This window comes from Phodopus roborovskii, unplaced genomic scaffold (genome assembly GCF_943737965.1).
Source record: "Phodopus roborovskii unplaced genomic scaffold, PHOROB, whole genome shotgun sequence".
Classification (NCBI taxonomy): Eukaryota; Metazoa; Chordata; class Mammalia; order Rodentia; family Cricetidae; genus Phodopus; species Phodopus roborovskii.
In genome coordinates, this window is record NW_026126648.1 from 1,480,268 (window position 1) to 1,493,162 (window position 12,895).

Genomic DNA, 12,895 nt, shown 5'->3' on the forward strand with positions numbered 1-12,895 from the left:
GACCTCATAAAATTAAATTCCAGTGTCTTTCCATATCTCGCTGTGCATCAATATGACTTTAAGAAGTAGAATCTTCCCTGCCAAAATCACATGAGACAAGACTTGGGCTTAGATCAGTTGCCTATCATACTAAATATGTGTCTCGTTAGTTCTTTTATTTTCTAAACATTCAACCAAAATTCATCTTCAAAGACGACTATATTTGGAAAAAGGGTTAACATAAAACATGCTAGCATCTGAACGTTTCTGTGTCTTCCCAGAAACCATTACTTCTGTTGTTTAGTGGATTTCTACGTCAAGACCAAACCAATTTCATTATTTCCCTGATCTGTCGTGTGATCTTTGGCCTCACAATGACATAGTAATTCAAGTCCATTCATTAGTGATTCTATTCCAAAACATATTTCACAAGTCATGTTTCATGTAATTGACTTGTCAAGATTGGGTGAGTATATATTGTGAATGTATGGAAAAGAAATTGATGCTCTTGACCTGAAAATAACAACATATGGCAGCTTGGGACTACATCGTCCCACTGAGTTTTTACTTTGCTCCTAATTTTGTTGGGATATTAAAGCTGTTGTCTACCTAAACTACTTTTTCAAAGGGTCCCCTGTATAAGGACTGTACCATTAAAGGGATTCTTATCAACTCCAAAGGGCTAACTTTAACAATTATAAACCATTGATGTCATGTCTGAAGTATGTTTTTATCTGTCCTGCATTTATTAACCAGTCAGATGACACGCAAATAAACCAAAATCATGCCTCGGATTGGGAATAATGAGGGTGTGCTCTGTTCTGCTAATCAGACTTGTTATCATGGAAAGAACTTGCAACCATCTTTTTTTTTTTTTATTTTGTTGTTATTTGGGTTTGAGGGGAGGGGTATCAAAATAGAGAGTGGGTGCTGGGGGTTAGTGAAGGGTGTAGACATGCAAGAGACAAGAATGGATTCTACTTTGTACACTCATCAGGCAAACAATATCGCTAAAGGCCTGATCGGGAGGCGGAAGTGGCAGGAAAGCTTTGTTTCTTTGGTAGCCCCCTCTTTGTGATTAATGGTTTTACTTTGTAATGTTCTTGCCCCTAACTCTCCTCATATGTGAAAAGAACTTTGCTGTTGCTCCTTGTCAGCCTACAGGTAAACTTCTCTTCTAGTGAGAGTGTTGACAGGAGATGGCTTATATTCCCCTGTTTTTGTTAAAGGAATATCCTCAGAGTTGGCTTCCTCATTTTTGCTGAAGCTAGCTGCACTGAAGGTTTCATAGGATGAGGTCAACTTTTTGTTCAGGAGGTTTCTGTTGCGGTCCCCCATGATGGCAGCTTCGCCATTGGCCAGCTTTTCCTGGCTTCCTCGTTCATCGACAGGCATGAAAGTGGAGAGTTTGGGCTGGCTCTTCTTCCTCTCAGGGGAAGTGCGGACTGGCATCCAGCAGGAGTCTGAATGGCCATACTCATCACATTCACGGGTGCACTTGCCAGTCAGAGCTACATCTGGAAGAGGCCTTGAATCTGAAATCCAAGAAGAAGAAGCAATTATCAGTGTTAGACATACATCAACAGACTGTCCTGTTACATATGAGCCAGCTACCCATCACTTCACAGAACAGTACTTATTTGATGTATAGTAAAGATAAGGTTTTGCAAAATTGGGCAACTACAGAAGAGAGAAATGGAGAAATGATCCTTTATGTATGCAAAATGGTCAGTTATATATTCATTTGTTATATTGCAGAGCCATGCAGATATTCTCAAGTGCTAAGTGTGTGTGTGTGTGTGTGTGTATGTGTGTGTGTGTATATACATATATATATATATATAGTTTTTCTCCTTTATGTGTATATATATATATATATATATATTTAACACATAAAGAAGAAAAAATATTAAGTCCAAAGGTACTTTTCTGTATCTATAAGTTATTCCATAAATAGTGTGCTGTGGCCAATTGGATTCACTCATGCATTATTTGTAGAATAGGCAAATAGGCAGAACCTTATACTTAAAATACACTGTAAGACACAAGGATGACTGAAAAGTGGAGCCTAAACTAACATCACATTAAATGGTATAAAGTTCAAAAGCAAAGTAGAAGCAGGATAAACATCCGAGCACATTAGCAACAGAACTTCAAGCACCACCCGACTCCCCATTATCCACCACCATGATAGATGACCTAGTGTGTGTGGTAGGACGGTACCTACATGTCACATGGAAATATATTTCCAAGTGTACTTACTGAATGGAAATCTGAGATACAACATATTGTATAAGTGTGGTAAAATTCTGAAATCGTTGATGGAATAGCATATGTTTCTAATTAATGTTCTTTATCAAAGGGAAATGTATTCCATTTCAAAGCCCTAACTCATTTTTACACAGTTCTTAGTGATTGATATTAGATATTGCAGTTATGAATTATTGGTATGCATGGATAAAATCATGATATGCATGGATAAAGTCATGATATATGATTATAACTTCATTAGAATTAAAAATCTACTTACTGGCTTCTACTAAATTTTGAAAGATAAAGAGACAGAAACTTGCTCTACTACAACTGATTCTAGAACAATAACCTGTAGGGTTTCATTTAATGAATTTCATAGTTTAATTTTCACTCATAACCCAGAATGAAATCATCCCAGTGAATATCATACAGGTATTGATTAATGTGACTTGGGACTTTAAAATAAATCAAGTGTGTCTCCAACATGGACACTCATAAGTAGTGAATTGAATATTCATAATTGCAAGTGGTTTTGGTTTAAAACAAGAGAGGCTTTTGTATGATTTCCAGTATTTTAAGTTTTATTTTGCTAAATGTTTACATTTTTCCCTTTATGGATGGATAACTGACAGACATAATTATTCATTGGAAGTATTCATGCTACTAGTTGACTTCTGAGTGAACAGATCCTTTAAGAGTCAAATGAAATAAATAAAGGTGGTGGGTTGGAGAGATTGGTTAGCAGATAATAGCATGACTACCCTTTAGAGGACTTGGATTTGGTTTCTAGAATGAATACAGTGGCTCACAAACTATTAACTCCAGTTTCAGGGATCTGATGACCTCTTCTGGCCACCATGAACACCAGATACAGGAGTGAACACAAATATAAATGCAGGCAAACCACACCACACACACACACACACACACACACACACACACACACACACACACACACCACTTTCATTATTTTTTTTTGATGGCTGAGCTCCTTACTGCATCATCTCTTAAAAACAACAAAAAACAAAACCAAAGCCAATCCTTTCTTTTTAATATGATTTTTATAATCCATTTGATTTAAATGGGGAAATATGAAATCTGTGAGGCTATATCCTATCTTGATTGTCATACATACTCTGAATAGGAAAGTAATTTGAAAATGTGAGGTGTGAGATCAGTTCTATTTTTCACTCTAAACATGAATGTTCCTCGCGTCTTTAAGAAGTTCGAGGCACCTTTTCTCCTTATAGTATTTTTCCAGCACACGTAAAAAAAAAATTGAAACTTTGTTACTGAAACAGGAAATATCTTCATGAAGGAGGTAAGCCATTTTCTGCCCAAATGACCCAGAACTGTTTTCTGCCATTCCATCCTGTGTCTTTATTTGTATAATTAGCAAGCTGCTTTGTAGAAATCTTTGTTTCTGGTTTTCAGCTGATTTACTCTAGTTTTCCTTCTGTTTGAGATGCATCTAGAAACAGACTGGACACCTATGCTGATGACCCAACAACTCTTCGGAGCTCTTTGCTGTACATTGTGTATAAGAACTACACGTGAGCCATAAGGATTGTACTCATTTAATTTTGATTTATTTTTCAAGTATCTACCCATGAAGCCATCAATCTTTCCCTCAGTCTACACTTCACAATCTGGACTATTTCCTACTAAGAATGTTTTCCTCTTACCGCTTTTAAGGACAGGTGTCACACCCCCTCCTTTTTTTTTTTTTTTTTTTTTTTTTTTTTTTTGCCACAGTCTATTTACAGGCTGCCACATCTCTATCCAGAAAGCATGACTTTTAATGAGGACCTCCTGTCATTTCCAAAGTCAAACACATGATTGGGCACCACAGTGAAAGTTGACAAGCCTAATTGGCTGAGACATGCTGCAGTGTTTGTCATCAAATTTAGAAAATAATCAAGGACGACTATAAGGGAGTCATCAGGAGCAATCAGAACTTTCCGTCCTGATGACTGAAATACATCTTCAAAAGCAAAGCCAATGATTAACCCACGCAATTTGTATTATGATGTAATTTATTAAGGGAGCTGATAAGTAGAATAGTAGCTCTCTGTGATTATATGTTTTCTTATTTCAATTATGCTGGCACATATTATTATTATTAACTATTATTATTTTAAAAACTTATATGGGAACATTGAACATCATTGGGCATAATTCTTTCCTCCATAAAAGACTTTCAAAATATTTTTGTAGGATTATGGAGGACAACTTTCTATAACCATTGCCTCCTTTTAATCTTTAAAGAATGTATTTTGTTTTCATTTAGTTTTTGAGACAGGGTTTCTATGTGTGTCCCTAGGTGCCCTGGAACACTGTCTGTAGACCAGGCTGATTTCAAACTCAGAGATCTGTCTTTGTCGCCAGCGTGCTGGGAAGAAATGTGTGTACTACCACTGCCCAGCAAGAACATAGTTTTAACATCTAAGAAAGTTATTATAGATTTAGTGTAGTATTATTCCCATTATTTTGAGCAGAGTAAATACAGGAAACAGCTAATACAAATCTTGTTAGAATATAGTACATTAATAGAAACATTGACTGTTCCATTTGAAATATAATATTCTCTAAAAAGTGATTTCAAGGACAGACCAGCTGTTTAGAGGTCTTGGAATTTAATATTCTCCCAACTCTTTCCCTACTTAGTGTGTATGTGTACAATTTCATGTGTACACATATGTACACAAGCTATGGAATGAATGTTCATATCAGGGTAACACACAGGAGTAGGCTCTCTCCTCCTACGATATGGCTCTCAGGAATCAAACTCAGTTCCTCAGTCCTGGTAGCACCTGCCTTCACCTGCTGAGCACAAACCCAACTTTTATCAAATATTAGGATAGCCAATGTAGAAATGGTTTTGAATAGATCCTCTCCTGCTTAACATTACGTGTGTTCCTCAATTTTAAAGGAATTGAGAAATTTACTAGAAAGATTGCATTGGTTTGAAGAGCTAACATCCTTTCTTACACAATAAATTACCTTTCTGCTCAAATGCACATTTTCAAGTCATTACAATAACAAAACAATACTGGAGCAGTTTAGAATATGGGAAATACCTTCTTATAGCCTCTCTATTTCCTTCAACTGGAGACCAAGGAGGGCGGATGGAGTAAGGGCCCTATGTGGTACAATAGTATTTCATCTGTGTGACTTTTGTTTGTGCTGCATTTGTTTAACTTTGTGGATCCTTTACCTGTCTGAAACACTCGATGGTCAAAAAATAGCTGAATGGCCACGAACAAGGCAGGGGTGGCAGGCAAAGAGAATAAATAGAAGGAAGGAAGGAGGAGCAGCAAGATACGGAGAGGCGGACACCAGGGGCAGTCACGCGGATACACAGCCACGTAAAAGTGAGAGATATCCAGACGGGAGAGAAGGGAAAAGCCCATGGACAAAACACAGACTGGATAATTTAAGGTAACAAAATCTGGCAAGAAATAAGCCAAGATAAGGGTGGACATTCATAAATAATAAAAAGACTTCCCCATGTGTGAGTTATTTGGCAGCTGGGTCATTCCCCCCTCCCCCAAATAAAAGAATAAGAAAACACCAACCACAGCCAAATCTCTAGGAGAACAGAGGCCAAAAGGCAAGCATCTTGACTTTCACTTTCAGGTTTCTCCATTTTACCTCATTGCTCCTTTCTAAAGTATAAGACAGGAGTTATCTGGAGGTCAATTTACTACTAGGAAAAAGATTCTGAAGAAGAGGTATCTAAATAGCACAGAAAACTGATGCCACGAAGTCTCACATTTTATCACCTACTTAAAAGAATGGCTTCATTTGTTAAAACACCAAAAACAAACAAACAAACAACAACAACAAAACACACAAAAAGCAAAAAACAAAACGAAACAAAACAAAACTGTAAATCTCATAAAATAGGGAAAAACCATACACCAATTTAAAAACTCAACCCCAGGACCCCCATTGCCAGGCCTCTGCCAGACACCCAGCTATCCAAGCTGGACCACCCTGAGTCCCTGACTGCCTGAACTTTGACCACCAGCACTGGGCCTCTGTCGGAGGAGAGACCTTCTAGAGAGCTGGAACCACCCAGAACTACAGACATCGAACTACTGAAAGTACAAGAAGCATACCGAACACCAAATAGACTGGACCAAAGAAAACAGACCCCTCAACATATAATACTCAAAACACCTACCATACAGAATAAAGAAAGAATATTAACAGCTGTGAAGGAAAAAGGCCAAGTTATATATAAAGGAAGACCTATCAAAATTACACCTGACTTCTCCATGAAAACTCTTAAGGCCAGAAGGTCCTAGATAGATGTTCTACAAGTACTAAGAGTCCACGAATGGCAGCCCAGGCTACTATACCCAGTAAAACTCTCAATCACTATAGATGGAAAAAACAAGATATTTAATGAAAAAGCCGGATTTTCACAGTATGTATCTACAAATCCAGCCCTACAGAAAGTTTTGGAAGGAAAACTCCAATCCAATGAAGATAACTGTGCTCACAAAGACATAGGCAATAGATAATCCCAATTCACCAGAACTCAGAGATAAAGCAGGGTAAATATATTTACAATACTACCGCCAACAACAAATCTAAAACAAACAAGAAATAACAATCAATGGTCCTTACTTTCTCTCAACATTAATGGTCTTAACTCGCTTATAAAAAGACAGGCTAACAGAATGGATATGAAGACAAAAATCCATCCTTCTGCTACATAAAAGAAACACATCTAAGCTTCAAAGACAGACATTACATCAGGGTAAAAGGTTGGGAAAAGATCTTCCAATTAAATGGACTCAAGAAGCAAGCAGGTGTAGCTATCCTAGTATCTAACAAGTTAACTTTAAACCAAAACCAATCAAAAGAGATGAAGACTGTCATTTCGTATTCATCACAGGAGAAATCCATCAGCACAAAGTCTCAATTCTGAACATCTATGCCCCAAATACAAAGGTACCCACATTCGTAAAAGAAATGCTACTAAAACTCAAAGCTCATATAAAACCACACATGCTCATAGTGAGAGATTTCAACATACCACTCTCAACACTAGACAGACCCACCAGACAGAAATTTAACAAAGAAACAAAAGAACTAACAGAAGTTATGTCTCAATTGGGTTGAACACATCTATAGAATATTCCATCCAAACACAAAAGTATATATTTTCTTCTGAGCTCCACATAGAACCTTCTCTAAAATCGACCACATACTAGGCAACATAATAAACCTCAACAGATGAAAAAAAAATGAAATAGTCCCTTGTATCTTATCAGTTCACTATGCTTGAAAGTTGGAATTCAACAATACAAATCACAGAAAGTCTACAAACTCACAGAAATTGAACAATGCACAATTGCACCATACCTGGGTCATAGAAGAAATAAAGAAAGAAATTAAGGACTTCCTAGAATTCAATGAGAATGAGAACACAACATACCCGAACTTATGGGACACCTTGAAAGCAGTGCTACGAGGGAAGTTCATTGCACTAAGTGCCCATATGAAGAAAGCAGAGGATAGTCATATTAGAGAATTAACAGCATAACTGAAAACCTTAGAACAAAAAGAAGCAAACTCACCTTGGAGGAGTAGGTGCCAGGAAATAATCAGTTTGAGGGCTGGAATTAATAAAGTAGAAACCAGGAAAACAATAGAAAAAAAAAATCAATGCAACACAGAGTTGGTTTTTCAAGAAAAATAACAAAATAGACAAACCTTTATCCAAACTAACCAAAAAGCAGAGAGAATGAGAACATGCAAATTAACAAAATCAAAAACAAAATGGGGACATAACAATGGACACTGAGGAAACCCAGACAATATACTTTGAAAACCTGTACTCCACAAAATTTGAAAATTCAAAGGAAATGAACAAATTTCTGGATAACTATCACCAAAATTAAATCAAGAACAGATAAGCAACTTAAATAGACCTATAACCACTAATGAAATGGAGCAGTCATCTAAAGCCTTCAAAAAAAAAAAAAAAAAAAAAAAAAAAAAAAAAAACAAAGCCCAGGGCCAGACGGCTTCAGTGCAGAATTATACCAGAAATTCAAAGAAGAGCCAATACTCCTCAAAATTTTTCAGACAATAGAAGCAGAAGGATCATTGCCAAACTCTTTTTACGAAGCCTCAATTACTTTGGTCCCCAAGATACACAAAGACACAACTAAGAAAGAAAATTACAGACCAATATCCCTCTTGAATATTGATGCAACTACACTCAATAAAATGCTAGCAAACCAAATTCAAGAACACATCAGAGAAATCATCCACCATGACCAAGTAAGCTTCACCCCTGGGTTACAGGGATGGTTCAACATACGAAAATACATCAATGTGATCCACCATATAAACAAACTGAAAAAGAAAAACCACATGATCATTTCATTAGATGCTGAAAAAGCATTTGATAAAATTCAACACCCTTTCATGATAAAGTTCTTGGAGAGATTGGGGACAATAGGAGTGTGCCTAAGCATAATAAAAGCAATATATACTAAACAAACAGCCAACATCAAAGTGAATGGAGAGAAGCTTAAGGTGGTTCTTCTAAAATCAGGAACAAGACAAGGCTGTCCATTCTCTCCATATCTCTTCAATATTGTACTTGAAGTTCTAGCTAGACCAATATGACAGCAAAAGGAGATCAAGGGGCTACAAATTGGAATGGAAGAAGTCAAACTGTCACTATTTGCAGATGATATGATAGTTTACATAAGTGACCCAAAAACCCTACCAGACAACTCCTACAGCTGATAAACGTCTTCAGCAAACTAGCAGAATACAAGATTAATTCAAAAAAATCAGTAGCCCTACTATATACAGATGACAAAGGGGCTGAGAAAGAAATCAGAGAAACATCACCCTTTACAACAGCTACAAATAACATAAAGTCTCTTGGGGTAACATTTATCAAACAAGTGAAAGACCTATATAGCAAGAACTTTGTGTCTTTAAAGAAAGAAATTCAAGAATATATCAGAAAATGGAAAGATCTCCCACGCTTTTGGATAGGTAGGATAAACAGTAAAATGTCAATCTTGCCAAAAGCAATCTACAGATTCAATGCAATCCCCATCAAAATCCCAACACCATTCTTTACTGACCTTGAAAGGATAATAATCAACTGTATATGAAAAAAAAAAAAAAGCCAAAGACCCACTATAGCCAAAACAACCCTGTATAATAAAGGAACATGAGGTGGCATCATCATCCTCAACTTCAAGCTCTACTATAGAGTTTTGTCCTGAAAACAGCAAAAACAATTTGGTATTGGCACCAAAATACACAGGTAGACCAATGGAATCTAATTGCAAATCCTGATATTAACCCACACACCTACGAACACCTGATTTTTGACAAAAATAGTTAAAAGTATACAATGGGAGGAGGAAAGCATCTTCAACAAATGGTGCTGGCACAACTGTATGATGGTGTGTAGAAGACTGCAGATAAACCCATGTCTATCACCATGCACAAATCTCAAGTCCAAATGTATCAAAGACCTCAACATCAATCCAGCCACACTGAACCTCTTAGAAGAGAAAGTGGGAGGTTCTCTTGTACAAACTGGTATATAGGAGACCACTTCCTGAACATAACTTGAGTAACACAGTCATTGAGATCAGCAATTAATAAATGGGACCTTCTCAAACTTAGATGCTTCTATAAGGCAAAGGACACAGTTAACAAGACCAAATGGGAGCCCACAGACTGAGAAAAGATTTTCACCAATCCTACATCTGACAGAGGGCTGATCTTAAAAATATACAAAGAACCCAAGAAGCTTGTCATCAAAATACAAAATAACCCTACTAAAAAATGGGGTACAGGACTGAATAGAGAATTCTTAATAGAGGAAATGAAAAAGGCTGAAATACACTTAACAGAATGCTGAACATTCTTAGCTATCAGGGAAATGCAAATCAAAGCAACTCTAAGATACCATCTTAGTCCTGCCAGAATGGCTAAAATTAGAAACACCAATGACAACTTATTCTGGAGAGGATGTGGAGAAAGGGCAACACTCCTCCACTTCTGGTGGGAGTGCAAACTTGTACAGCCAATTTTGAGATCAATATGGCGGTTCTTCAGGAAAATTGGAATCAGTTTACTACTGGACCCAGCAATCCCACTCTTAGGCATATACGCAAATGATCCACATTCATGTAACAAAGACATCTATTCAACTATGATCTTAGCAACATTATTTATAAGAGCAAGAACCTGGAAGAAACCTAAATGCCCCTCAACTGAAGAATGGATACAGATGTAGCACATCTACACAATGGAATACTACTCTGTGGGAAAAAACAATGGGATCATGAAATTTGCAGGCAAATGGATGGAACTTGAAGAAACCATCCTGAATGAGATAACACAGTCACAAAAAGAGGAATATGGTAAGTACTCACTCATATATGAATTTTAGATATAGAGCAAAGGACAACTAGCCAATAATTCACACAGCTAGAGAAACTAGGATACAAGGAGGAATCTAAGAGATTCATACAAGTCCCCTCATAGAAGGGAAAAGGAACAAAATCTCCTGAGCATATGGGGAGTGGGGGGGAGCAGTGAGTGGAGAGGGAGTTAGGAGAAAGAGAAGGGGAGGAGAGGAAAGCACATGGGACTAGGAAGATTTAGTCAGGGGAGGAATAGACAAGAGGAGACAGAGACAGAGACAGACAGAGAGAGATACCATTATAGGTTTGAAGAGAAAACTGACTCTAGAGAAATGTTCAGAGACCTACAAGACTGACCCCAATCAACAATTTGAGCAACATTCCCTGATAATGAGATTGATGACTAACTTATCCACCATCATAGAGCCTTCATCTAGTAGCTGATGGAAACAGAAGCAGATGCCCACAGCTAAACACTGAGCCGAACTGGAATCCAGATGCAGAGAGAGAGAGAAGACAAGACCAAGCTACAGAAATCCAGAGACAGCTGACCTGAACAAGGGGGAGCTCATGGACCCCCAGACTGATAGCTGGGAATCCAGCATTGGACAAACTCAGACCCCCTGAACATGGGACTCAGTTAGAAGGCCTGAGCAGTCTAAGGGACCTCTGACAGTGGAACCAGGATGTATCCCTGGTGCACAAAAGGACTTTAGGAGTACATCCCCATGGAGGGATACTCCCTTAGCCTAGAGGCAGAATGGAGGGCCTAGTCTCTACTCCAAACATCTTGACAGATTTTGTTGACCCCTCCTGGAAGTCATCACCCTCTCTGTGGAGTGGGGGCGGGGAATAGGATGGGACAGTGGGGTGGCATGGGAGGGAGGGAGAGAGGGAAGGAGAGAAGGAGAGGGAACTGAGATCGATATGTAAAATAAGAAAAAAAAGTGTCAACTCCATTCTCTCTGAAGGGATTTTTATTCTTACGAGAAAGGGGAGATATATAGGCAGAGGTTGCAAGGTGCTGAACTCAACAGGTACAGACTCCGGTGGAGAAATGCGTATCTCATGGGGCCTCAGCCCCAACAAAGAGCTAGAGGTAACTAATACTGAGAACACGAGACCCACCCTTCCTCAGTGAAGAGTCCCCACATTGTTTGCAAAATAGCAAATATTCATATACATACCAGTAACATTACACACATGGAACATACACACAAGCACTTATAGATATAGATACAGATGTAAATACAGATAGATATATAAACATATATAAATATATTTACACATACACACATGTAACCACATTGAGGAAATAGAGTCCATGGATTTTAGAGAGAATAAGAGGATGTATGGGATGGGCTAGAGGGAGGAAATGGAAAAGAGGAAATAATGCAATGCTTTAGTTTAAAAAAAAACTAAAAAGAAAGGCAGATAGATAATATGTAGATTCTTTAGAAACATCAAAGAAAGCTCAGATTTACAGACAATGTCTCCAGTAGCCTGACTGCAGCATTTGAGGCACCATTGTTCTGGGAGAGCACAGAGGACTCCAAACAATTGAGGATAGCTTTGCAGAAGGAAGGGCTGGTATATGTGGGGAGGGTTCTTGCATTCCAGGTCCTTCACTGGGGCTGACAATACACTGTTCTTTCTCTTCACCTGGACACATTGGAGGGAGCTTTGAGGGAGGGAAGGAGGGAGGGAGGGAGGGAGGGAGGGAGGGAGGGAGAGGGAACTGGGATTGACATGTAAAATAATAAATTAAAAAAAAAAAAAAAAAAAAGCTTTGACTCCAAAATTTAAGTTCAAGGACAAGTTACTGGGGAAAAGGATTTCTATTTTTGTTTCCACAGAAAATGAAAAGATGTGGATTCCTTCCAGACTAATGTGGTTTGATCAAGCCAGACCACCTGAAACAGAGTACCAGGTGATCCTACATTCAAAACAGCTGGACAAAGCAGCCCTACAGACTACAGCTAGGATTTCTGAATCTTCTTTGAATCCCCCATGACAGCACCCCTTACCAGCAGGAAGTAGTTTGGAAAGAACAACGCCCAAATTCCCAAATATTGTCTATAAATATTTGTTTCATTTAAATGTTATATAAAATAAATTAAAAAAAAGATTTCTAGTGAGGGTTTACTTTTAAATGACATGCATCATTTATTCGTTTTTCTTACAAATTACTTCGTTTGCACACCTCATGAGATAAATGGATTATTCCTCTGTGTTTT

At 37.9% G+C, this 12,895-nt stretch overlaps 1 protein-coding gene across 9 annotated transcripts in view; it reads right to left on the reverse strand.

Annotated features, from left to right (window-relative positions):
* Positions 1–753: 753 nt before the first annotated feature.
* Positions 754–12,895, reverse strand: part of Pcdh7 (protocadherin 7) — a 407,806-nt gene continuing 395,664 nt past the window's right edge. For 6 of the 9 annotated variants that reach the window (XM_051174103.1, XM_051174101.1, XM_051174100.1 and 3 more), the window contains one exon: positions 754–1,514. In XM_051174103.1, the coding sequence (XP_051030060.1) occupies positions 1,138–1,514 (377 nt within the window). In that variant the 3' untranslated portion in view covers positions 754–1,137. The remainder of the gene's footprint in view (positions 1,515–12,895) is intronic. The other 3 variants (XM_051174105.1, XM_051174104.1, XM_051174107.1) reach the window with 2 other exon arrangements.